Below are 26,567 nucleotides of genomic sequence, written 5' to 3'. Positions count from 1 at the left end.
CCCAATGTATGTGTTCTAAATTGATTGACTGTCTAGCCTAGCCCAAACTGTGTTCACTTCTAATTGGGTAAGACAGCTGTTGCTATGGACTCCTTCTGACCATTCTATCACTGTTCTATTTTTATTACTCTTAACTGGTTTCAGCTAGCTTCGTGGTTAGGCCACGGTGGTCTGACCCAAAGTGCATACCTCAGCAGAACAGAAAATACTTTATTCCCTACAGAGGTGTCATGGCATACTGCAGGTTGAATTTTAGAATTCAGAGTATCATTTGTTTTACACATGTAGCTCAAATGTAAATTTTCTTTTACTGTTTCTGAAATATGTCTCGTTTGAAACATGACTACATTTGTTTCTCCAGTAGTGGTTTTCGCAGAGACATAAATCAGATATAAATTCAAAGAAAACAGCCTTTCTCCAAGAAGTGAAATAGCATTTTCTTTTCCAAAACAGCCATTTTATAGTTTGTCCTTCATAGCAAAAATGTGTTTTAGTTTCCTGAAGGTGTCTAAGAATGTACTGGGATTTCCAATTGAAAGCAATTATATTTTAACCTACGGTGGGCAATAGTAACAAAGTAATTGAAAAAATGTTTATAAAGACTCTCTTGGTTTATTAGATAAGGTATTCCTCTTCTGGTCTGGTGGTTTCTTTAACAAGGGTCTGCCACAGTTTAATAGATAGCAGTTTAATTGAATTCCACAAAAGAAGAAAACGTCCTTATCTTAACTTATAATCTTTTCATGTAGTCACTTCAGAGATAGCCAGCTGTAACATCTTAACACTTAACATGTCAGTGTGCTGAATATGGACTCTGTATAAAAGGTGCAAAGTGTCACTCGCTGTTGCATGCACAGTATAATCTTATGCTTGTTCCTTGCATACTGAAAAGGTCAAGGAATCTCAAATAAATGCAAATGTAGCCCAGTGCAAATGGTAGTGGATTCAGTTGTGATTATAGGAAGGCTTTGCTTGAGGGAGCTAGTTGGATCCCCACAGGCAGAGCTAATCTTTAGCGTCTCTGACAGTTTGCTGTCTTCTCTTTTCTTGCTGCCAGGCTGACGAAATCTCAGGAAGCGCGGCTAAGAATTCTGTCGTCTTGCTCCGTTGCTCGCCACGCATGTTGAGGTTTGAAAGTCAAAGTGTCAGTCACGATTTACACACAAAAATGTAGGATTCAAATACCAAACAGCTGGTATAGAACTAGAATGAGAAACACCTTGGTAATAGACTCATCGCTGTCAACAACCAGACAGCATGGGGAAGCAATAGAAATAGAAAAACAGAATGTCAAAGTGTAGATTGCAAATCAAAGGAGGTTAAGACGAGGTTGTATAATATACTGGTGAGACCACGCTTAGAAAACTGTTTAAATCTGATCTCTGCAATACAAAAAGGATAGTGTGGCCTTGGAGAGGATCCAGCTAAGACTGTACCTCTATTGCAATAAACACAGTAAACTGTACCATGAACCAGTATTTGTTTCAGGGGTGTTTTTCAGTGATGTACTGTACAATCAACAATCATTACAAATCAAGGGTTAAGTGGTTTCACCCACCCTGTATTTTTGATCTGCCTTCATTATTCGGTTTATTTTGTGAGTTTATTAACAGTATGTAACACAATTTTTGTTCCTGGGTAGTAAGTGTAATTTCCTAATTGCTTATGCCTCAAAAGTATAGAAAATGGCTATTATTCCCCACAAACTTTGCTTTTGTGACCAGGACAGTGATATTTTGAAATTTACCTATTTCCAATGAGAAAACGGGCGAATTTGTGTCTTTTCGTTCACATAAAGTCAGAAAAAAACAACATATGAATCCAAATTAACATGTATTTATACTAAAGTAATACAAAAATGACTACAAAAGATTTAGAAGTGAGTAGTTTTTCGAGATTTACGATTATACTGTAAATCACTTTCACGAATCAGCCCCCAAATGTAGTCTCCCATCATGTTCTCGTTATACTGTCCTTGGTAGCGGCGTTCAAAGTCCAGTATATCCTGGTGGAAGCGCTCGCCTTGCTCCTCCGAGTACGCTCCCATGTTCTCCTTGAATTTATCAAGATGAGCATCAAGGATATGGACTTTGAGGGACATCCTACAGCCCATTGTGCCGTAGTTCTTCACCAGAGTCTCAACCAGCTCCACATAGTTTTCGGCCTTGTGATTGCCCAGGAAGCCCCGAACCACTGCGACAAAGCTGTTCCAAGCTGCTTTCTCCTTACTAGTGAGCTTCTTGGGGAATTCATTGCACTCCAGGATCTTCTTTATCTGTGGTCCGACGAAGACACCGGCTTTGACCTTTGCCTCAGACAGCTTAGGGAAGAAGTCTTGAAGGTACTTGAAGGCTGCCGACTCCTTATCTAGAGCTCTGACAAATTGTTTCATAAGGCCCAATTTGATGTGCAGTGGTGGCATCAGCACCTTCCAGGGGGCCACCAGTGGCTCCCACTTGACGTTGTTCCTCCCCACAGAGAACTCGGTCCGCTGTGGCCAGTCCCGCCTGTGGGAGTGCGCCTTGGTGTCCCTGCTGTCCCAAAGGCAAAGATAGCAGGGAAACTTCGTAAAACCGCATTGGAGACCCATCAGGAATGCCACCATTGCAGCCTCTTGATGCCATCTCAGAAAAATGCAGATATGTATCCACTTAGGCAGCTGGAACTAAACTGAACTGGTGGGCTTAAGGCCCCTGTATTTATACTACTATTTATATTACTGGAAAGTTCTAGAAAGTTCTAGAAGTTACTCCAAGTTTACTCTGGAATGTTCTGGAAAATAGGTAAATTTCAAAATATCACTGTCCTGGTCACAAAAGCAAAGTTTGTGGGGAATAATAGCCATTTTCTATACTTCTGAGGCATAAGCAATTAGGAAATAACACTTACTACCCAGGAACCAAAAAAATATATATATATATTTGTTACACAGTGTTATGGGTGTGCACTATTCAGTAAAGAGTGTTTACCAGGAATTTAACTTTAGGTGTGGCTAATAGTAACACACATGCAAATTGGAGCTGAGCGGGTCTTCAACCAAATTCCAAATGGAATTCATAAAACAAAAATGTGACCTGAGAGAGCTGACAAATGTTCTTGTATTTTGGGTTAGCTGCGTCTACAGTTTAGAATAGACTTAAATGCAGGTAGAGATAAATATGCTTGCTGACTGCAGCCCTAAATGTTTAGCCACTCACTAAACCTTTCAACTAAACTCAAGAGACATCAGCCACTGAATTAATTTAGCACTGTGAGAGGCGAGGACTCGGCACTGGCTCTCTAGACACCTCTGATTCAGCTGTGTGAGAATGTAAGAAATGACAGTGTCTGATTGGCACTGCGTGTTCTCAGGCCGTTTGACACATCACTGTATGTGACGCAGGCAGTGTGGCGCCCCGGGTGTGGGTTTTCACACAAGGTGGTTAGCACAGTTTCTGTGAAAGTCTCATTTGTGTAAAGAATACATCAGCGTGCTGTAGGGTTAGAACAAGTACTAATTTGATAGATTGCAAACGTTGAGGTAAAACCAGTCGAAAAAATATTAATAATTTGTAGAACTACTAAACCACATGAATTCCTTTCTCCCACTGTTCTCAATAAAGCAACACTTCATAGGAATGGCATGCAGATCCTATTTATTGGTTCCCTTTAAATCCGGGTTTGAACATTTCTACACAATTGTCAGATACCCCACCTGTATTTCCCATCAAACACTTAACTACTGCCTGCTTGTCAGTCTGTCTGCCTCCCTAGACTTGAATATGGTTGCTTGTGACACCTGCTAGCACACCTGCTGAGCTGCGTTTACTGAGTGTCGAGGGTTAGTCCCATCATGAAAAAGGCTTTCTCTTTTGCCCAGCGTGCTTTCTTTCTTTGGACCTCGTTCAGAAACATTTTCGCCAAACTTTCGTGCCGCTGACTGACCTTCTTCTTCATTTTATCTTCTTGTTTTTCCTTGAGACAGAATGTTACACTTCAGCTGTATGCTTGCATGGCCTAGACTCAAAATAATAACATAAACCAATCATGTTCCTAGTAGAGCGGCCATTATCCCTCTCAAGGCTTACATGAAGCTCGTTTTAAATGGGACATACGTTTCAAGCAGCCTTAGAGATGAAGTCCAAAATGAAATCTAATAACACATTCAAAAATGTTAATATTAGCATTATTACTGATTGTCACAGTTGTCAGATAATGGTAACTGTGTCAGGCATTAATGCTTCATAATAATAATCGTAATAATAAACATAATAACTAGGATTGGCAGTTTACTATTTAACAATATCAGATCAGACTGAATGGTTTGTAAAAATGAAGCAAAATGGCTCTGTGAAAAAGATCTGTTTGTCCAAAGGTTGAAACAATGTGGAATGGTTCACATGTGCTGGACACCACCTGCAATGGAAGTTTGTTAAGAGAATAACGGAATACAGCAGTGTACCAAGTTTGCATTACCAACTATAAAGACACTGTCAAAATGTGTGGTCTGTTACATAGATATGGCCAGAGGTTATTATTATTATTATTATTATTTGTTTATTTAGCAGACGCCTTTATCCAAGGCAACTTACAGAGACTAGGGTGTGTGAACTATGCATCAGCTGCAGAGTCACTTACAACTACGTCTCACCCGAAAGACAGAACACAAGGAGGTTAAGTGACTTGCTCAGGGTCACACAATGAGTCAGTGGCTGAGGTGGGATTTGAACCGGAAACCTCTTGGTTAAAAGCTCGTTTCTTTAACCACTGAACCACACAGCCTCCTCTAGGTTAAAGCAATGCAGTAGTGAAAGTGTTAATCGACAAAGAATGTTTAACAGCTGTATTGAGAATTGAGGCCACAGGGGTGCTTTAGCACAAAGCAGTAAAAATGCTGTGAATGCTGTGGGTGGATCGTTGCAGTACCCCAAGGAAGCCACAAGATAGAGCAATAACACTAACGTACTGTGCATTATACAAACTGCGCACCCTGTATTGAATGTACAGAGGACACGTTGGGTCTATTTGTATGCCCTTTTGATGCTTTGCTAGAGGCCACAATACCAGTAATGCAATTGCGCACAAAGCTATCTGTTAGATATAATTTAAGTACAATTAAAACGTTCAATAAATATTAGATTACTTTACACAGCGAGTTCAGTAAACTAAATATTTAATTCCCTCGAAGGGCTCATGCTCAGAATTTGATTGATACCCCAAGTATAACTTACCCCAACCTGTAATGTAGCTAAAATCACCTAAACAAACTGGATTGTCAACCAGATCTGCTTTCTTGTGAAACGGAGTTCATATAAAGGCTGACGATGAAGCTTAGGGGGCACCCTTACCGTAATAAGAAGAATTCTTTGTCGATTTACATTTTCATAATTAATTACTCGAGGCAGTCTACTTCTGGGCAGGTGCTTGTTAGCAGCTCGAAGCGCGTCATGTGATGATCTTGCGGAAAACAAACAAAGTGATTTCTTATTAAACTCATTCAAAGAAAAGATATCCCTGCAACACATTTCATGCACACAAAAAACGTTAAAGTTTTTTTTTTTTTTAAATAATTATACATGTTAATATACTTTGGGAGTACGTCTGCTTTTACCATTTGAAATGGTACCTTTCTGTATTATATAATATTTTGGTGATAACTCACTTGATAAAGACGATTTCGTCTGAACGCCGTTTGGGAAATGTTAACTCTGACACCGGTACATCAACGCTTGCATTAGACATTACAGAAAAGGGTAAATAAATACAATTTTTTAAAAAATCTATTTTTTAAGTCTGCCTGTTCGTATTATGTCGTGATGTGATACTTATGACGTTTTTAAACCAGAGAAATGACATCACCGTTAAAATTATATTTTCTACAAAGGTTTCCAAATTGCATATTTTCAAGGCGAGACTGAATAAAAAAAAAAAGAAGAAAATGTGTTTAATCATAAAACTGTTTGATACGCCCTGTTCTTTTCTTCTTTTTTTTTTTTTTTTTTAAAGGTACTATCAAAACGCGTATTAAGTTTGGACCTCTGCGTTCCCTGTAGGAAACCAGGAAGTGTCACACGACAAACCTATGCCGGCGTGACTACGGTAGTTGTTTATATCATTCTCAGTGTAAGTACAGTAACCCTAAATGGCACAAACTGTGGTTATTTACGTGCAGTATGTACTAATGTATGCGTTTAAAAGATTTTTCACTGAGTGGGTGTTGTTTTTTTTTTTAAAGAAGTATTTTCTAGAAGCTTGTTGTGAATAAAGTAGCCCACGTTAAATAAAAAACAACCCTAACCCCGTCCCGGTAATATGAGGTCCCATTTCTTCATTTGTTTGCACTGACTTGAATTCCATGTCCAGGCATAACATTATACACTAGTTACAGGTTTATTATATATAGCCTACTGTTTTGATCCAAGGTGTTGTCTTTTCGTTAAGGTGTTTAACCATACCGTAGTAAGTAGCTCGGCTAAGATTTGCATGTCCATGACGTATTAATGAATGCCGACTTGTTCTTAAATAAACTTTATATTGCGGTATGATACCACAGTATAATATGTTCTTGTGCATTATCATGTCAAAAAAACATTTAAAAATAACATGGTCCATTTTCCATCTTTATTTGAAGACACCAAGTAAGGCAGCAGAGGGAAACAGAAGTAGCGACCGTCCAGCTCAGAAGCCGCTGCAATGCCGCGACTGTCTGGCTTGGGGCAGATCACGGAACATTTATACCTTAGCAGTGGCAGAGCAGCCAACAATACCGTCCTGGTCTCAAACAGTAGAATCACCTGTATTATCAATGTCACCCAAGACGTAGTGAACACGCATATCCCAGCCGTCGAGTATGTCAGAGTACCAGTCGCCGATTCACCTCGTTCACGCTTGAGTGAGTATTTCGATTTGATAGCAGACAGGATTGACGAGGAAGGAGCGAAGAGCGGCCGCGCTTTGGTGCATTGCAATGCGGGCGTTAGTCGATCCGCAACACTGTGCCTGGCGTATCTGATGAAATACCGCAATATGACATTGTTGGAGGCGCACCGTTTGGTGAAGGCTCGCAGGCCCATCGTGAGACCCAATCAATATTGGCTTCTGGAAGCAGCTGATAGATTATGAGAATAGACTTCACAGAAAGGTTACTGTCAGAATGGTAACATCGCCGATTGGGGAGATACCAGATATATATGAAGAGGGCACCAAAGGGATGATTCCATGCTAAATGTGTTTTTACCACTCACTATACTTGAACAAAGCTAGCTTGACCCCCCTATCATATAATGCAGTTATCTTAGGTGTAAAATGCAACTTAAAACACACATTCCTTCATTATCAGATACCCAATGTGCCTGAAATTGATGCGTTTCAGAATGTGTTTGTGATTTTCTGCATTACTACAATATCAAACATATTTAACAGAGGGACCAAGTGTTATTAATGTCAGTTATACTTGCACATGATGATGGGCCAAAACACAGGTTGTGTATGTAGACCAAATACCAGTTGCGCTAATGCACTGCAATAGTGAAGTCGTTTTTTGCAGTCAGTATTATAGTGAAAATCCTTAGACACTTTAACTATTGCACATGGCTTAAGCAACACATGGTGTTAGTTTAATGTTATATACAATGGGTTGTATTTCTATATATTGGTTGTGTTGTCCATAACTTTGTATGTGACTGTCGATCTTTATACTTCTTGTTTTTGGTTAACAGGAACATGTTTAAAATAAAAACTACAGTAGAAATATATTTGCTTTGTTGTCTTTTTGTACCTTTCTGTCATGACAAAATAACAGGTGTCCCATATGTTTTAAAATAATGTATGTATTCATAAGGTGTTGGTTGTGCTCATTGATTTAAACAGCAGCAAGCAGTACAAATGAATTGTGTACAACAGGCAACGGTTAAGAAATATGACAAAAATATTTAATAAGATGCTTTTAAACCTTAATAAGAGGAGAGTGACATTAACAAGAGTGATATTAAGTGGGTTTCACTGTAGTTACAATCATTTAGTCCTTTTTGTCACTGGATATTTGTTGGCACTGGTTGGGCAGCAATTAAGAAACTGGGTATTCACAACAAATATATACATCATTTACAATAATACATGACTCAACCCTGTTTCTGTGCTGGGGTGAATGGCAGGTTTAGATCTACACAATTCAACCAGAAGTTGGCACAGCTGGTATGGTAGTGGCATTCATTGTAGCTCAGGATGTCTTTGTCTGAAGCAACCTGAAGTTTAAAAACAGGGAGCTTTTATTAGCAAATTACAAGGCTCAAACTAAGAGCCTCACATTGCTATCTACCTAGATGAATGCTTTTTGTTCTGCGTGTTGCTAGACTTCTGTTTGTGTTTGTTTCATGATGAGGAATGGCCTAACCTAATGAAAAAAGTCCTCTCGCTTTTTAATAATAACACTGTTCAATGCATATATTCTATTGCTATGTATACTAACATACACATGGATTTTTTCAATTGCATTTGAAGACTTTGTTAAGGAGTCTACACATTTTTTTTTGCCTCCTGCTTTTGAAAAATACAGTATTCTCATTGTCCATTAAATCATTGAAATAGTTTGTAAACCCCAACCTCTCTAACAGTGTGCATGCATCTCTTCAATGCATTTGTATCTTTAAAAGGAAGCACAATTACAGGTTTGGTCCTAATTTCTTCTGAAATTGTGGTATTTTCACATTTCAAAGCCACATAGGAGGCTGTGTGGTCCAGTGGTTAAAGAAACGGGCTTGTAACCAGGAGGACCCCGGTTCAAATCCCACCTCAGCCACTGACTCCTTGTGTGACCCTGAGCAAGTCACTTAACCTCCTTGTGCTCCGTCTTTCGGGTGAGACGTAATTGTAAGTGACTCTGCAGCTGATGCATAGTTCACACACCCTAGTCTCTGTAAGTCGCCTTGGATAAAGGCGTCTGCTAAACAAACAAATAATAATATTTAGCCACTGTTTAAATCCATGAATAAACCCCAGTGGCAAGGTTAGAATAGATTTATATGATCAATCATTCATATTATTCAGTATTTTGAGTTCCACAGCTCTTAATACACATACATAATATATAACATCCATAGAATATAAGTAATATTATGAGATACATTGTCACTATTATTCATGGTAATAACGTATACAGATAAAATTCATATCAAATGTTAGTATAATTCTTTCAATAAATAATCCATTCTTTTAAGGCTGCATACAGGTATCTTGCAACCAAGCCTATTGTATTGGACTCCACTGTTGAACGACAATAGATTTATATTATCAACCTGTTTATTGCACAGAAAAATGATTGAGAATCCTATTTTCTACGATACTCATTCTTAAAAAGGACAAGCACTTGCTTCAGAGATGTTTTGTTATCTCTTCTGGATTTCTGATTGAATCAAGCAAGGTAAATTTACTTTCATTCTTTTGCCCCTGTGGGACAAAGTAGCCGCTTCATTTAAAAAATCTAGGGTGCAAAAATGAGACAGAGAAGCAATTAGAAAGAACTACTAACTAGGGAGGACGCAGCAAGTATTGGAAGTTAAAACGTGATTGAAGATAATTGTGGTTATTATTTTTGAATTGTCCAACCCTGTTAATGACTGAATTACATGGAACCTGATTGACAATCATTGATAACCCAAGGGTCTCCTATCAATTAGTTGACTTAGTTGACCTCAAGAGAAGAAGGTGAGATCTGGGGGTAATTATTCCCTCATAGCTGTCCCTACTTAAACCTATTGCAATTATCAAAGGCACTGCTTCGATTCTTCAGTTGTTCATATTAGGCAAACAAAAAGTGCATTCTAAGATGGTTCATTAGTCCACACAGATTGCTTCTTTGTGCCAAATGATTCATTCTGTCACATCAGACAGCCGTTCTCCTTTAATTAACCTTGTGAAAAATGGTTAGCAGCCGTTAACGACAGCACACATTCTGCAACTGTCTTCTTAAGATAAAGGTGACTGGAGAGACTATTAATGATTGATGGGTATCCTCTGTGTGTAATTTATCACTTGACAGTGTACAGGATGAATATAACTGTATGTAAAAACATTGTGGGCCTTGTCATTAAACTGGTGACTCAGTTTCAGAACAGGATGTAGGAGTCTTTTCAATTGAGTAACAGTAGTGGATTTAAATAGCCCCAAATGAAACAGAATTGGAATATATTGCAGACCCTGATATGGACGTGATCCAGCCATCTGAAGATTATTTGTATCAAATGGCTTGCCTCAAATGACACCACACTATAATAGCTATACTGTTTCAATGTTTCTTATTTAACTATATGCAGTAAAACCTTTAAGGTCTCAGTATAATGATCCCCTCACAATTAAGGCCCACTCTTTTACAGTCCCCATTTGCTTATACTGAGACTCTAGTATTAATTTGTTGCAATACATTATATGAACAGCTGCCTCATTATTAGGGGCTGTGACCTAAATCGAGCCATTCTGTTTATAAAAGCCAACGTAATGACTAATGAGCTCTTAAAGAAAATCCCAAATACAAATTTGCTAAGGCATTAAAGGTCATGGTTGTAGTACAGTGTTTCATAATAATAAATCAGCAGTTACACAGTACATCACAGTTAGTAATATGTCAAATCTGTTTGTAATACATGCATGTGTAAGAAGGAGAAGGGTTTACAGGTAAAATGAAGGCCCTTTGAAGCTGAAACATACCTCTGTTTCCATGGACACTTGTGATTGACAAACCCCACAGCATTCATATCGGAGATCGGGCTGAGGTACATCAACCAGCCCGTTTAGACAGGCTCCAGTGGGCTGGAAAGCAATGCAGACTGGGACATTTCACAGCGCACTGGACCGACGCACCATCTTACACTTTTATGTTACTTTTGGCAAGTCGAGCTCCCTGTGGAATCCCCAACGAACACCAGCGACTTCACACAGCCAGGACGTGAACCTGCGCTCCCCTGACTGTGTGACTCCCCCTGCACACCAAGCGGCCGTGCTTTTACCAGGAGAGACACTCGGGGACCCCATATATTTTTGTGTTTGTCAGAACATGTTCAAGTTGTCATTACTACAAGTACATGAATTGTGACATTTTTCCCCAGAGACAATAATAGAAAATAACGTATATTTTTATTTTTACTTATTTTTCTTATTTTGATTTATCTGCCTCTGAAGATATAGTGAAGGAGGTTGTACATGCAAGCTTCTGTACCTATGCCACACTTCAATTTTGGCACATATCTGGAGAAAAGCTTATCCAATTGTCATGAAAGTTACTATTAACATTATGTAGCATATATTTTTGACAGTATCAGATTCTGGGGATATATGGAGATGTCTATCTGTAAATCCGTCCATCTGTATGTCACATTGTTGCATATATTTTTGCACAGAACCACTTACAGTATCTAATTGTGATTAAACATTTCATTGCTAATTCCTATTCTATACTGTTCTATACATACTGTTGATATATGTCAAAGGCATTAACTTTTTCATCCTAAATTTAGAATTTACAGTAGTAGCAGGGGATGTATGTTAGTTACTTGTTTTTAATGTAAATGACTTTACTACACTGCATATATCATAAACTGTAGCAAACCACCTTAAACTGGAGATATTGCATTTTTTTCCTTTAACTTTGGAAAGTCTGCATCATGCCATCAACATTGACCTTTACTACGAGAAGCACTATTATTATCCCAGAAAAAGACAAATGTTGCCATAGTAAATTAAGGTTAAAACAAACAGTGTATGTGCATACAAGAGGTTCATAATATTTGTATAAAATAAAGAGTTTAGTGGATTCCGGCCAAACGTGAAACGTCTACAGGAGGCTAGTAGTGTATGATAAAGGTTTGATGAAGCTTGGTGCAAAATCAAGGCAGTGGTCATGTTCACCAAGTGACAGCCAGACGGATGGATGGAAGTATGGACATGATCAGCATATGAGGGTCCTCATTTTCTGAATGAGGACCCTAAACAAGCAAAGAACAATACGATCTTTAGCGTGAGTGTAAGAGGACCAGTGAGGATGTTGCTCCTTAAATGTTTGGTTAAAACCCCTTCAATAGTTTGCTTTCTTACCAGCGTTTGTAATACAGCGGGGCTGAATGTTAGGAACGCCTGTAGATTATTCCACAGTAACTCAATGTCCTTGACGCTGCGTTGGAGAGCTTCATTTACGAAGCCATGGGTTCTCATGCCTCCTTCCACTCTCTTAGACACTTTGTAAACCTCAACTACACCTTAATATAAAAACAACAGCAGGGATTGAGCTTTATAGAAAATACAGTGAATGTTGCATCGAACAAAATAGCAATATAACACAGTTTATATATTCATGTATATTTTTTAATACAAAATAGCTGGATGTTTACACATTAAACATCAAATTCAAAGTAAAATATATAATCCAAAATATTCAGTATTGTAATAACACAGGACCACTAGAGTGCAGGCTTTTAAAAACAAGAAGAAGCCACAATACAGACCTATATGGACCCATGGAGTACAATGGTTCATATGGTGTGCCTATAAACTAGATAGGACATGTTCTTATATGCAGCACTATTGCAGGAGTTAAAAAAATGAATCGGATAATCCATTAGAAGTACCCCTACAAGGCTTTGATATAGTCTTTTTTACTAGCATTGTTTTTTATGTAGTCCCCCTCAGCCATTGGGGGGCTTATATCGTAGTTTGCGTGACACTGAATGAACTATTACTACATTCATTCTTTCATCTTTAAAAACAAAAAAAGTACAGTTTGCAAAACATTTAGCCTTTTATTGGGACTCATAGCTTTGTATTGGTGCTGTATATAGACAGCATTTCTTGTGTAAATTATCTATTGCCAGAACACTGACAGTACGATGGGTTAATCATTGTGTATGATCCCTACAGTAATGTGAACTGACTTTGGGGACAGAAAGCAGGTGATACAGTTCTGGAAATGGGTGCTGGTTAGTAGATTCTGGGTAATACAGCCTTGTTTTACATTGATGCGTTTTTAAATCACAAAATCTAGTTTACAGTTGCAGATTTGTTACTATTTTTCCAACAGATCTTTTAACAAATAAAAAATACTAGTAAATACTGCAGAATGTTAGGCAAGCTCTCTCTTTCTTCCTGTTTTCCAGAGTTTATATCTACATTCCTGTTTGCTCATTTACAGCATACAGGTAGGTTAGGTTGCTGATGGATGCTAGGAAACTTTTTATTTTCCTACATAGACCCTGTTTTAGAGATTTTTAAATACCACACTGTGAACATACCTGAGATGTAGGACTTCCCTTGAGCGGAGAGCAGCACCTCACTGCAGACAGAGGGATGGCTGATTCCACACAGCACATCATTAGCCTTTCTGATCACCTGCACAGAAAACATACAGCCATCAAATCCTACTTCTTAAAGGAGTGCTAACCCATGCTTTATTACTGGTCCCCCTTGGATTGTGCTGAGAATTCCAAAAGGACATTTTCAAATACAGCACCACAGATTGCTGCATCCTAGTATCTTTGATGTCACATGGTCTAGATCAAGATCTTCAACACAAGAAAGCAGAGACCAGTGATAATCCAGCTAGTGCTAATAAGAGGTAAGAGAATGTATTTTCAAAGCTTGGCTACCACGTCTTAACTACAGATGAGAAATGCCTGTACACAGTTTAGATAAGTGGGTTAAATTGTGTTGGATGTCCATTTAAAATTGTGTTGGTAAGTATAAAAGCATCCACACATATTTAACACCTAAAAAAGTTACATGACTTGCTTTAAATGGTATTTGCTATTTACAATGCTGAAGTGTTTCTTAAAAGCTTAAAGCTAGTTTAAACTTGGAGACAATGAGTGTCTTGTGTCCTATTTGCGCTCATTGGTGGAATCTACTTGCTCATAATTTCCGCTCTCATAAGTTGGCCACAGACTGTGAAAGGAGTTCCGGTCTGCAAAGCAAAGGGTATGAACTCAATGGGTGGTGTTCAAACAAAGGCTGGGCTGAACCACAGTATAAGAGCTGCACTATCGGAAGCTGTCACAAGCACTAATATTAAAGCAGGCCTGAGGTCTGAAATTTAAAAACATTATTGAGATTTCCTTTTATGATATACCTGTTGAAATGTTTAAGTGTGACATACAGACAGATGCATGAGAGGACAGACTCCAAAAATCCCCAGAATCTGATACAATAACTTATGGTAAAACATTTTTCAAAATGTTTAATGCAAATCTTTAATGTGATTTAATATCAGATGTGAAATTTAGTGTGCAGTTGATCTATCCTTGAAATTATTTCCATACAGGCCGCTTGGATGATCATGGTATTTAAGCACCATTATATTTTTAATTACCTTGCAAATGTTCTCCAGGCACCTCTGTAGTGTATGAATGCTGGAATCCATCTGTGGGAATAAAAAGCACATAGAACACTGTTAGCTTTAATACAAGACTTGACAATGGACTGGTCAGTATTCTCTGACATACAACAAGCAAAACAAAGCTCCTGGGATCACCTGTGTTATATATATTCTGTCTAACCCCAGTGACCCACATTATGGAGATACTGTATTTTTAAATTAAAACTGCAAGGTCATGTTCAAAATAGAATTCCTTGAGGGCTGTTTGCTACTTTCTTCCACACACCTTACTGTGTCGTAAAAAATGAAATTGTGTTAAAATTCAACAGGCTGTTATTCAAAAAGTAGGAGTGAATTAACTAAAAGATTAGAAGGCGTCCCTGATTTTTAATACTGCGTTACAAGGAGTCGTTAGCAATCGATTTCTGATGCAGAGGGACACTATAAGGACTGGAAACAGATAAGGTAAAGAGGTCAAGGGACACATGAGCAATGCTCTGTAGGACTATACTGGAGATCTGGTGCAGTTCATATTACCAGAATGCATTATCTAACCTCTCATTCTCTGAGTAGCAATTGCAGGAATCAGAAGCATACTGACAAACCTGGTCTGCATAGAGCAACAGTGGGTAAGAGAGGATGTGCAATCAGTGAGAATATGAAACTGCCAGAGGAGAGGCCCAATCTGGAGGAGAAGAAAATGGTGCATTATTCATTTATTTTATTTTAAAAAAGGATCTGCCTGGCAATCATCCATTCAGATGAACTGCCTCATTTTACAACACAAGCAGTTTCTGTATAGTGTAGAATCCCATTGGGTTTCAATCCCAGTTTATTACCCTGAATAATCCCTAAAAGAGCTCTTAGCAGACCACAGCATTACCAGCAATGGCAACGCGATGGATTTGGAACATATATTGCACAGTGGTACCATACAGCAATGGCAAATGTATTGTGCATTCATAGCAAAACAAAGTTATGGTAAATAGATCCCACAGTATGAGGCAGACGCTGTCTAGCGGTTGCATATGGATAACTAGAGTCAAGGTAAAAGGCATGCAATGGAATAAGAATCTAAAAAGAGACGACAGCACTTTAAATGGAAAGCACACTTACCCTGCTTGTCAGGGCCTGCCCAGCTGTGTTAGCCTGCACACCTCCCCGTGGCTGTGGTAAAACTCAAGAAGCAGCTGGGCACACACTTGCTGGATTTAGAAACGTGTACAAAAGAAAATGTGTGTACAATGGAGGTAACTGTTGTAGAGACCAAAATCATCCCATCCAGTCCCTTTTTTAAGAATGAAGTTTCAAGGTTGCTGTACTACTGAAGGGTGGAGCTTGACTGCGGTTACTGTGTTCTCAGAGCAAGGCTGTTTGACAGGGCTTGAACTTCCTGCCTTTCTACTGGCCTGTGGCCATCAATATTTGACAACTTGTCTAATACGCCCTGTATAGTGTTGACTCGTTTCCTCTGTTCTAACCTACTGTTAACACATGTACTGATAGAACTTTTAGTGCAGTACAGGACTGTTCAGGAGATACATTGAAGCTGTTTGTTTAATGTACTGTATTATTGCCCTTATACATGTTTCCCATAGTAAAAGCATAGCAGTGTTTATGGTGTAAGCATTATGAAAGCATGGTTAAGTGATAGTAAATGCAGAGTTAAACTATGGGACACACATAGGAAAACTGCAGAATGTCTGGAAACTGGGAAATGTAGGTGAGAAATGGAAACGCAGGTAAAGAAAGTTGGAAATGTATCTTTTATACTTATTCAGCTGATCCTATTAGGAATTGATAAGTTTTGTGTAGGGTGTCGATAATTATCATCGCTTCAGTCTGCTCAAACTGCAAAATGATTTCCATCAAAAGACACCCTACACAGGACGTATTATATGATTAGAAATCAAAACTTAAGATCATACTCAAACTACTATTAAACTTTTTTTTTTTTTTAACTTCAGAATTGTGTCACATCATCTATGCACGGGATGACACACAGGATGTGATGTACTGGAATTTTGACAAATCCTTAAGAGTGATTGGTTGATCCCTCATACAAGCTGTATAACATACAATTTCTACAGAACTGATTATCCATTGGAGATGAAAATGTTCAGACATTGAGTATTAGAATCTGGGGATATAAAGAGAGGCTTGTCTGTCCATCCTTATTCCATGAGTATGTCTTTACTTGCATCTAGAGCCCTGCTTATCCAAATGTGATGAAACCGAGTGGATATATGGAGGGCCCTCTTCTGTGCGTAGCGATCTGTATTTCATGCAGCAGTACGTATGCAGGTAACGGTGAACAATACTCGGGGCTTTACTACTTTTTGCAGCCGCGGTAGGGGAAGTTATGAACATACTTGTTTGCATGACATTAGTGCTTAAATAGGCAAAAAGAAACATTCTGTCCCTTTAAATAGTGAAGCTGGCATTTCACAAACATTTTTTTTAAGAGGTTTTGCAAAAAAATAAGGTTATAAATAGTTTTGAAACACGAGAATAAACTTGATCCAAATCACCTGCTTCTTTGCAGAACACCTGGTCACTTGAGTCAATAATGTTAAACAGGTGTGTGTTCAGAAACTCGGCGCAGTCAATTGTTTTCTTCATCCTAACGATAAAGTCAAATAGACATGGTTGTGTACGCCCCGTGGTTTGCATGCTACTTTTACATTCAAATTATTGCAGGCATTTAAAAATCTACCACATGAGCAACCCTGCATGCCTAAAACCTAGCAGCAGACAAGGTTAATGAACTGAAAAATCCAGGAGTGGATTGAATTATTCCTGCTGATTGGTAACAGTGATAGTCCTAAACTGACATTTTCGGATTGTTTTTTCCTTTATAAGCCTGTGTTGTGAATACAACCTGTTTAGGTTGTTACTGTACTCTAAAAAGAAATGTAATACAATACAGTATTCCAAAAGACCATTTGGTAATTCCCATCAACGCTGGCTGAAGTATTCCGAATATGTCTTGCATGTGAATGGACTCATAAGTGGCAGGTTGGTTTTACTTACATCTCCGGGGGGGGCTTACATTTCTAAAGCTAAAGCTTCATTAGAGGGGTGCAAAAAACCGGACTATCAGTGAGAGTCCGACTTGAACAGAATTAGTAATCGCTCAGCAGCCTGGGCTGTGTTGTGAATGGGAGCCTGTGTGACGTGTTTATTGAAACTGTACAGTATTTTGTTATTGTAGAACAATGGGATTTGGGATCCCAGAGAACGTGAATGGCAGAAATCATGTAATTAAGTGTCAAATGAAACATCATTGTGGGACACTGCAGGTGTAATTGGAGATGAATTACAGCCTATATTTATAGCTGACCTTGTCTCATAGCGTGAAGCAGCCTCCTCATTCCCACATAGGGTAAGAGAAACACTCAGCTGCTATTTTGAGAATAAAAGACAGGGATGCCTAGAAATATTCTCTCACATCAGAATCAATGCAAGTTCCATTTAAAAAAAACATTTAGGGGTTATTTTATTTCATTCAATTTAAATCTTTTACCTCTTTTTTTTTTTACCCCGATTTAGAATGTTTAGAAGAAATGGTCCCCTTTGTTTTTGCCCACCAATGCAACACTCCCTGAGGAATCCCCAGCAAAGGCTGGCGTGATCACCCAGCCAGGGCAGGAACCAGCGCTCTCCTGTCTGTACAAGTCACAATGCACGCCACACGAACATGGCTTTACCACAAGAGCTACTCAGGGATCAAGTGGTCTATTTTATGGATCAAAACAGTGTTGGATCCAACTACCACTCCCCTATAACAATATTAATCTACTGAGCTCCTTTTATAAAAAGAAAACACAGTGGGAATAGGTCAGTGAAAACACATCCGTTTATATAAACCTGTGTCTTGAATTAAAATAGACAGAAACACAGAGACAACAAATCTTTCTTCAACCAGTATTTATACAGTCCTTCATATTTGTAAAATACATAAATATAAATAAAATAGTTATTTACATCTAATGACAACAACAGTACCGTTATATACAATACAAGTTATATGTGAGTATATTTCAAAAGGCAGCCTTTTCAACAAAAAAAAATTATATTGTGCAAAATCACTTTTCATGTACAGGTAAATGACATCAACATGTGCATCAGTTCCATTGGTGCAATGCTATGTGACAGTATTTGTTTTAATACTAGATAGCTAAAGCACTGTGTTTTATAAAGGAGATACTGGGTAGCAAAGCAGGTGCTAATGCTTTCGTAGTCTTCACCTTATTACCTCAATGGCTATGTCAACTTGCAGTTAAAAACCTTCAAGTTAAATCTATCTTAAACAGATATGGATACCGCCTTTCTTAAACACTGGAGCTAAAATGCATATTTACCAAGGGTTGGAAATTGTGAACAAAATTATTTCTGGCTGCTGCTCAGAACTGAATCAAACTAATAATGACACAATGGGTACTATCTGGTATGACTCTAGCTGCCTTAAATGTACCCCGTGTGCAAATGTCTTGGCAAGAAAATCCAAGGTGATATTTTGTGCGTGTCATTGCAACAGCCCTTACTACAGTATTCTAGCTGTAACTATTTATTTTATTTTTCTGAAAGGATTAGAAATTTTGTGGTGTATTTGCAAAGTATTTCCTCCATTATTTGATTCAGTCCTATTCTTTTAAAAACGTTGGTTAATTTCACAAAACTAGAACCTGACTTCTGGTAAGTGATACAATCCAAGGCCTCTTAAGCACTCTCAAGTTGTTTGGTTCACATTTTGTAACATGGAATGTTCTCCTCTAAAAAAAAAAAAAAAAATAGGAGTTCATTAAATAAAAAAGATGCTTCTAGTTTTATATCCTTTAGTTTTACGTTAATTCATTTCAATTTCAGCTGGGGAAAAAAGGAAACCTTAATATATGGCACTAGTATTACGGCAGGTTAGTTTGAACAGGCCTTCTTTATAACGGTTATGTAAAAGCTGCTGTCTGTGATACAAACACACCACTCCTCGAAACACTGTAAACACTCTACACTTCCCCCCCCCTGATCGCTCAGGGTGTCTCCTCACTCAGTCTTGGAGTCCTTCTCTGGCTCGGACGGCGTCTTTCTCGAATCTAAATATTCGGCGATGTAGTCCGTGTTCTGATACAGGACGATTCCTGAAAGCGTCAATACAACTCCAGTGCAGCTCAGCGCAGAGAGTTCGCTGCCAAACAGGAACTGCGAGAGAAGCAGGTTTCCCACCACGTTTAAATTGCCCAGGATGTGCAGAGTAACGGCTGAGGTGAGGGTGAGGACACAGAAGCTGGCGAGGTTGTACAGGACTGATCCCAGGCAGCTCAGCAGGATGAACACCCACAGTCTGCTGTCATATTTAATAGGAGCCTCCAGCACTGTCCAGTTCTCCAGTGCAAGCGCGGCGATGAAGAGGATGCAAAAACTCGGAATGGCCATCAAGTAGAGCAGGAAGACTGAATTGATCTTTTCCTCTTGGAGGAGAATACCTGAAAACAAAGAAAAGATGAGAACATTTACTAACAGTTCCATTTAGCTGGTTGATCACAAAACCTTAAAGGATACCAAAGATTCAGTGTCAACAGTATGGCTAGGTAACCTATTCCATCCCCTCACCACTCTCTGTGTAAAGAAGTGTCTCCTACCCTCTATCCTAAATCGGTCTCCACTTAAGTTCCAACTGTCCTAAAGTCCCAGTTTCAGTGCTGTGCTTAGAATATTGGCTTACTTTGGTAATTTGTTTAAGGATTTTAAAGTCTGCAATCAAGTTCCCCCCCCCCTAATTCTTATTTGCTGTAGGCTAAATAAATTCAGTTCCCTCAGTCTTCATAGCTCAATCCCCGGGATTAGTTTGGTTGATCTTCGCTGGACTCTCTCCAAGGCCACAATGTCCTTTTGGTACTGTTGTATCACCAGTGGATTTTACAACCTTTGATTTGTACTCAATATTAGATTGAACTACTGTGTCACTCTGCATCAGTATTTGTAATACAGAAGCACCTGCCAAATTAACTATTAAAGTCAGTCTAGTCTGATGGCTTTCCATTGTGACTGACATTTTCAAAAGGGAGATGTATCTATTTTAATGTCTTTACTCAAAAAATAGAGTCCGCTGATCAGTCTGGTCTGTCTATCCCCAACTCGATAACTGCCTTGATTTTGAACCACTATACACCTAATCTCCGACAGATGTTTCAGGGTGGCTAGCCTGATAATCTCTCATTATTATTACATGATTTATAAGGGCCCCCTTTATGTGAATGCACTGGTTTATATATAACTTACATAAAGAAAAGATTTGTGGAATGTATACAATGTATTCAGGACGTTTGACACCACAGAACTTTCCACTCTAAATTTAACTAAATGAATAAAGCCATTATATAGAGCCAACAGACGCCCCCTTCACTATGCAAATACATAAAGCTATTGGAGTTCAATTTCTACAATCATTTATATAAATCAATGGTTTACGACAGTAGCTCCATCTACTGTAAACGGCCTATAGTGACAGGTAGGGGTGTGCTGATACTCTTACCTTGAAGACATTGGAAGTTGTTGGGTATTAATTAAATGGAGTGTTAATTACTCAACACAAAGCAATGCGGCCCCTCGGTTACACACTTAATCAATACCAATCCGGCACTGCTATTACACATAGAACCTGTCGTGATCAAACAAACTAAAAATACATTTATATTCGATAAGCGATTACTTGTCACCTTTCTTTAGCTTTTTGATATTCAATTTTTAATTTCCTTAGTTTCCTTAGAAATGCGCAAAAATGTTTGCAGTGAATTGTGGGATTGTAGTCCTGGGCAAGGAGTTCTCTCTGATTAAACCCGACAAAGAAATACAAATCCCTGTTTCCACAATCCGTTGCTAGTTTTGCTAAACATTTTGTTCAGTTTACAGCCTCAGTAAGGCAGTATGGATGAGAGGAAAATTCACTTCCAATTGGCTTTTAAAACTCAGTTGTAAAGGTCAGCTCTTCTTGTTTTGAATTCAATACATTCACAAACAGGTTTGTTTTTTGATTTACTTAATACCTGCTGACATACAGTTTTTCGCAAAGGTAATTACGAGTATCAGCACCCTCTAGGGACAGGAAACATCCCCCTCCCAATCAGTCACTTCATATTCAGTTACCAGAATGTCTATTAATATTCTGCTTCTTAAATAGCACTACCCTCGTGTCACTGTTTTTGCCAAAAAGTGTTTACAAGGAGCCTGTCACAGTCACTTCCTATTTGAGAAGGCTCAGATGAGGGAGTCTTTTGATTTTTTTTTTTTTTTACTACAGCTTACTAGACAGATAATAACCCTGTAATTTAAGCACGCCAACATGTACAGTAATGTAATACTTGTACGGTATTTTAGAAGCATTACATCGCTCTTGAACTAATAGCCTGTACATACTTTCAGAGTTCACTGGAAATTCAATGTTATTTTAGTGTCCTTCAAAATGTGGGCCCTTGTGCACTGATCATCCGTCTGTGTCTGTCTGTAAATCAGGCTGTCTGGCACACTCTACATGGTGAACACAACAACTGACTTGAATTTCAAGACTTTTTCCCTAGCCTCCTGTAGACCTTTCAGATTGCATTTTGGTCTCCGGTCTCTATCAGCAATAACTTGTGTTTTGTAGTTATTTTGTAATTGTTTTTTTTTTAGTTCTGAAGCCATTTAAAAACAGCCAGCTAATCCACAGGATTCATTGGAATTTGCAGATATTATTTTAAAGTGTAACCCTATTTTTCTTCCATGGTTGCCAGGGCCTACAGATGAGAAATAGTTTAATCCATGTTCAAAATGATCATGATGTACAGTGGCTTACTCTTCAATATGAACCTCAACTCTTGTGCATTGCAATGTTACAATTCCTTTCTTAGACAGCAGCAAGCTGCATACGTCAGGCAGCACCTGTCACATGCCCCAGCTAGCACATACATAAAACAGGTCTGTGTGGGAATCAATTTGATATCTGCAGCTATGTATCCTTCATTTCCCAAATCCTAATGCTACAGGATACAATTATCAGAGGATGTCTTCTACAATAAAATATAGGCTTGAGTTAATCCATAAGTGCACATATCCAATTCTACACCAACAGTCTATTCCTGTATGCACAGCAAATCCTTGATTGAAAATCTGTGTGACAAGACCACATTTATGACCCCAGGTCCCGCAAAGGACATAGCGTATTGTTATAGTACTGAAACCAGATCTAACAATATTACCAGGAATATGACATCGTGCACAGTCATGCGATTTATAGGAGTTTGAGGAATTACTAAAACTCCAAGGCATGACACTTCAGTACTGTGTTGGTAGGTCACCATGGAGACAGCATGTACATGCTATTTGGTAATTCTGGACCACACAGCACTCATTTGTGTTTGGGATCAAAGTAAAGGCAGATTAAAAAACAGTAGGCACATCTCTGAAATGTGATCTCATCAAACTTTATAGTAGAGGGCAGGCAACTCCACCTCTATTCCACTACAGACTGAAAGGGTACAGGTTGGACATAAGATCCAACAGGCTAGGAGTGTATGCTGAAAGTCTGGTGAAGTCTGGCGCACACACACAAACAGAGCAAAGGGGTCCTCGTTTCTTCAATGAAGACAGTAAAACAGTTTTCTGAGCTGTAACAGAAATGACTAAAATTAAGTAGTCATTTATATCCTATTATAAATGCAAAGACTGGAGTAGCAAGAGAATGCCTTTACTGACAGTGGTTATAGTGTTTAAGGGTAACACTAGCTTTGAGAAAAGTCATTCAGGACATCACAATCTGTAAACCCCCTCCCTCCCATTCCTTTTGCAGTACAGATAGAACAAGCTTTTGTTTTAGATCTCTTGATTTAGGACAAGATTCTGTGAGCCTGGGGCAAATAATTAGGTATTTAACATATTTCTTGTTTTTTTTGTTTTTTTTTTAAAAAGGCTTGGTAAGTTGAATTGTAAAATATGTTATAAGTCCTTGTTAAAATAGTAACGCTTTTTATTTCACAGAGTGGCACTAGGCAGGAGAGAAGGTGTGTGCCTGCAACAGAAACGACTTGCATGGTACAGATGAATGTAAACTAATTGGACACCCAACAATACCTCATTTCTTACGAAACAAGGGGAAGAAAAGAGAAACTATGGAAAAAGCAGTCAAAGGTCACCCTGTAATAGTGTAAAACAGAGCAACAGGAAAGCCAACGCTGTATAAATACCACTTACTTTGTTGAATGGATTTGACACCTCGTAGCATTGTAGCCGCACAGACAAAGAAACACCCCTTCGGATGGAACTGCACTTCTCCCATGATGCTGAAAGAGGCTCCCAGGCAAATTGGCATCATAGCCGTGTACTTCAGTATATGATGCTGCTTTCCAAGAACGAGTGTAGAGATGGCGAGGGTAAACAGTGGGGTGGTGGTGTAGATCATCTGTGCAAAGGACAGCTGAACATAATTCAGCCCAATGTTCCCAAAGGCGATACTGGCACAGAAAGTTAAACTTAACATAAAAATCTTGAACTTGGCGTTGGCACTGAGATCACAGTCGCTGCCCCTCTGCTTCACGAATCTCAGCTTGATCAGTCCATAATCAATGATAACAGCTGTGAGCATATGCAGGGATGATAATAAGAGAGGATACCTGAAATTGTACACTGCGAATATCCATTTGTTTAAGCTTGATATTGTAGTGCCGGTTACAAGCCATACAAAAACAGCAGTCAGGAGATGGAGCATTTCCTTTGGCGTCCTCCCAGCCCGTGCCTTTCCACACTTTAAGAACCCATCAGTTGATGTCATGTTCGAGTCATCTTTTTTTCTGAAACATAAACACATTTTTTAAGAGACAAACTTACTATCCCTTAAAAATCGGACCGCTTTCCTCTGTCTGGTGTAGATTCTGAGGTAATGTTAATTCTTTCCTTAAGACTGTTAGAAACTGGTTCTCAGATTCAAATAAGTTACACCCCTTGATTTTAGGGCTTTTAGTACAAACTGTCTGTTGCTAAGAATGTAAACACAGAGGCGTCCACGCCTTTTTAACATGTGTTGTGTGCAGTTATAGGATGTTGCAATCGTGGGTAACTTACTTCGCTTAGCCTCTGCACGACTAGAGTATTAAGACACGCTCTACTCCATTGCCGGTGAAAACAAAACATCACGAGTTTACTCTGCGTGTGTCTGGTTTGTAAAATTCTAATTCCTAAAAAAAATAGTATAATGCAACTAACATTTTTAGCAAAGCTTTGTCACAAACCTAAACAGTGAAAGAGCGTTCTTCATTGAAATCATGTGACCTGAGCAGAGCACTGCGTCAAGGACCAAAACAATGGTATGTTTAACGCTGCATTCAGAATAATCCCATTCTTCATTATTTCTGTGGATACATTTACGACGCCTTTAATTTAATACAACAATCACTATAATGATGCGTGTATTTTCAATCAAGTAAATTACAATTACAGCATTTAAACTAACAGAAAATAAAAAGCAGACTGTATACTATAAATATGACTCTTGAATCGTATTTTGTCATATACTTGTACTTGCTAGAAGCGAAGTCATTGTATTTTATCTTGCTTTTAATTGTATTAATACTTGTACTGAGATTCTTGAAATGTATTTTTGTTTACGACTGTAATTCGCCCTGGATAAGGGCGTCTGCTAAGAAATAAATAATAATAATAATAATAATAATAATAATAATAATAATAATAATAATAATAATGACAAAAAATACTTACGTTAGTGTTAAATGCCTCAAAATTTGTAACACGGTCTGCAGTGGTATCACAAAAAAAAAATCTTCAAGCAACAATGAATGACCTTACATCTAGTTGTGTATTCTTTATGTGCTGGCCGTGGTGTTTGCTCTGAATAATTTTAGAGTAGGTAGACCGAACGGCCCCTCATTCATTGCTTGCTCATCGCTGAGTTGCACATTCTGACTGGACCTTTTTGACAGCTCGCCACGCCTAAAATCATTACCGCTGCGAGTCGTATCCGTGCGACGAATGAATAGTTTATTTCCTGATATAAACACATTAAAGGGGAAGTCCAGTAATTAAACCCCACGCACCGTCTGTTTGTTTTCGCTCTCTACACAGAATCACAACGTGACAAACGTCAGATCCCAAATGTAGACCAGTTCTGTTTTGAGACAGATATAATGTGAACCTACAAACGCGTAGATTTAGAAATAAAAAACAGATTTCGTTTTAGCTTTAAAAGAAAAAAAAAAAAAAACAGGACGACAGACACGTTTACTGCTTAGTGTTATTTGAAAGAATACTGCGTTTTAATTAAGATAATAGTTTAAAAAAAACAGTTGTTCTACATGGAAAATATAATCAAATCTAGTTGATAACGTGTAATCTGCCTCACGTAGTTTGCAAATCGCTTAAATATTAAGTATATTTTGTAGCAGTAGTACAAAGTATTACAAGTAAAATAACACCACATACATCTGATTAAAATGTGGCTATGAAAATGCTCTTCCTGACAAATGTAAATAAAATATATCGCTAATTTATATATATCTCATTTTACTCCTCTCAGTCAAATTGCATCACCTACCTATTTATCCTTTTGCCACACGCCCGCACAGGGACAGGCGTTTATCCCTGGATTTGCAAAATTCGTCACTCAGCTTGTTGCTATGGCTGATGACTGTTGCTAACAGTAACAATCTTGGGCTGGTTGTCACTTGTTACGGGGAGGCGGGTGGATGGGCGGCGCTTAGGAAGAGTACCGTACATAATTTTCCTTTCGACATCTTCAGAATCGCAAATACATTACCGAAATTCAGATGGTAAAGTTAATGTAATAGTGCATTCCCACAAATCAGAGTAAATCACAATTCACATTTGCTTTATCTTTGTTAGTGAGCTGTACTAAAATCAGACCAGAAAACCAATACCCCGAAGCATCTGTGGTACAGTACAGTATTACTCACATTTCCACCCATTTTGAACAGTAGTGGCGATGTGTTCTAGTTAGTATCCAGTTCCTTTTAAAATGCAAACGACTATGAAGTGACTTGTTTTGCTGGTTCAATAAAAGGGATCAACATCAATCTTGGTTTTTCTCTTTATAATCTTACTTTACCTAAGTTCTACTCTAACCCTAGTTATGGCCCTTTAGCAAATGCAAAGCACAGGGAGTGACTGCTTAATGATAACATGGATTATTCATATCAGCCTGAACTGCAAAACGTCTTTCTGCAGTTGTTTT

At 38.4% G+C, this 26,567-nt stretch overlaps 3 protein-coding genes across 6 annotated transcripts; 1 reads left to right on the top strand and 2 right to left on the bottom strand.

Moving 5' to 3' along the window:
• The first annotated feature begins 5,960 nt into the window (after nucleotides 1-5,960).
• LOC131739413 (dual specificity protein phosphatase 18-like) lies at nucleotides 5,961-7,733 on the top strand. The gene is given in 3 exon segments (XM_059033320.1): nucleotides 5,961-6,102; nucleotides 6,611-7,071; nucleotides 7,073-7,733. Coding segments are annotated over 2 exon segments (531 nt in total). The 5' UTR covers nucleotides 5,961-6,102; nucleotides 6,611-6,672; the 3' UTR covers nucleotides 7,205-7,733.
• A 173-nt stretch (nucleotides 7,734-7,906) lies between these two features.
• LOC117426191 (synergin gamma-like) lies at nucleotides 7,907-15,674 on the bottom strand. Its single transcript, XM_059033319.1, has 7 exons — nucleotides 15,449-15,674; nucleotides 14,938-15,017; nucleotides 14,327-14,377; nucleotides 13,254-13,350; nucleotides 12,064-12,224; nucleotides 10,681-10,782; nucleotides 7,907-8,222 (listed from the first exon to the last, which is right to left on the bottom strand). The coding sequence occupies exons 3-7, from the start codon at nucleotides 14,375-14,377 to the stop codon at nucleotides 8,100-8,102; spliced, it is 534 nt and encodes a 177-aa protein (XP_058889302.1). The 5' UTR covers nucleotides 14,938-15,017; nucleotides 15,449-15,674; the 3' UTR covers nucleotides 7,907-8,099.
• Nucleotides 15,675-18,247: 2,573 nt separating this feature from the next.
• On the bottom strand, nucleotides 18,248-26,510 carry LOC117426842 (solute carrier family 35 member E4-like). 4 transcript variants are annotated; one of them, XM_034925532.2, is made up of 4 exons: nucleotides 25,079-25,889; nucleotides 24,592-24,711; nucleotides 23,558-24,153; nucleotides 18,248-19,815 (listed from the first exon to the last, which is right to left on the bottom strand). In XM_034925532.2, exons 2-4 carry the CDS (start codon nucleotides 24,624-24,626, stop codon nucleotides 19,376-19,378), a joined length of 1,071 nt encoding a protein of 356 aa, XP_034781423.1. In that variant the 5' UTR covers nucleotides 24,627-24,711; nucleotides 25,079-25,889; the 3' UTR covers nucleotides 18,248-19,375. The 4 variants fall into 4 exon arrangements, with proteins under 4 accessions (XP_034781423.1, XP_058889300.1, XP_034781425.1 ...); XM_059033317.1 differs by lacking the exons at nucleotides 24,592-24,711; nucleotides 25,079-25,889 and adding an exon at nucleotides 25,911-26,510; XM_034925534.2 differs by lacking the exon at nucleotides 24,592-24,711 and having other exon boundaries at nucleotides 25,079-25,887.
• Nucleotides 26,511-26,567: the final 57 nt, after the last annotated feature.

This window comes from Acipenser ruthenus, chromosome 11, assembly GCF_902713425.1.
Source record: "Acipenser ruthenus chromosome 11, fAciRut3.2 maternal haplotype, whole genome shotgun sequence".
Lineage (NCBI taxonomy): Eukaryota > Metazoa > Chordata > Actinopteri > Acipenseriformes > Acipenseridae > Acipenser > Acipenser ruthenus.
The sequence above is the reverse complement of the archived record's forward strand: the minus strand, read 5'-3'. Positions and strand labels throughout refer to the sequence as shown.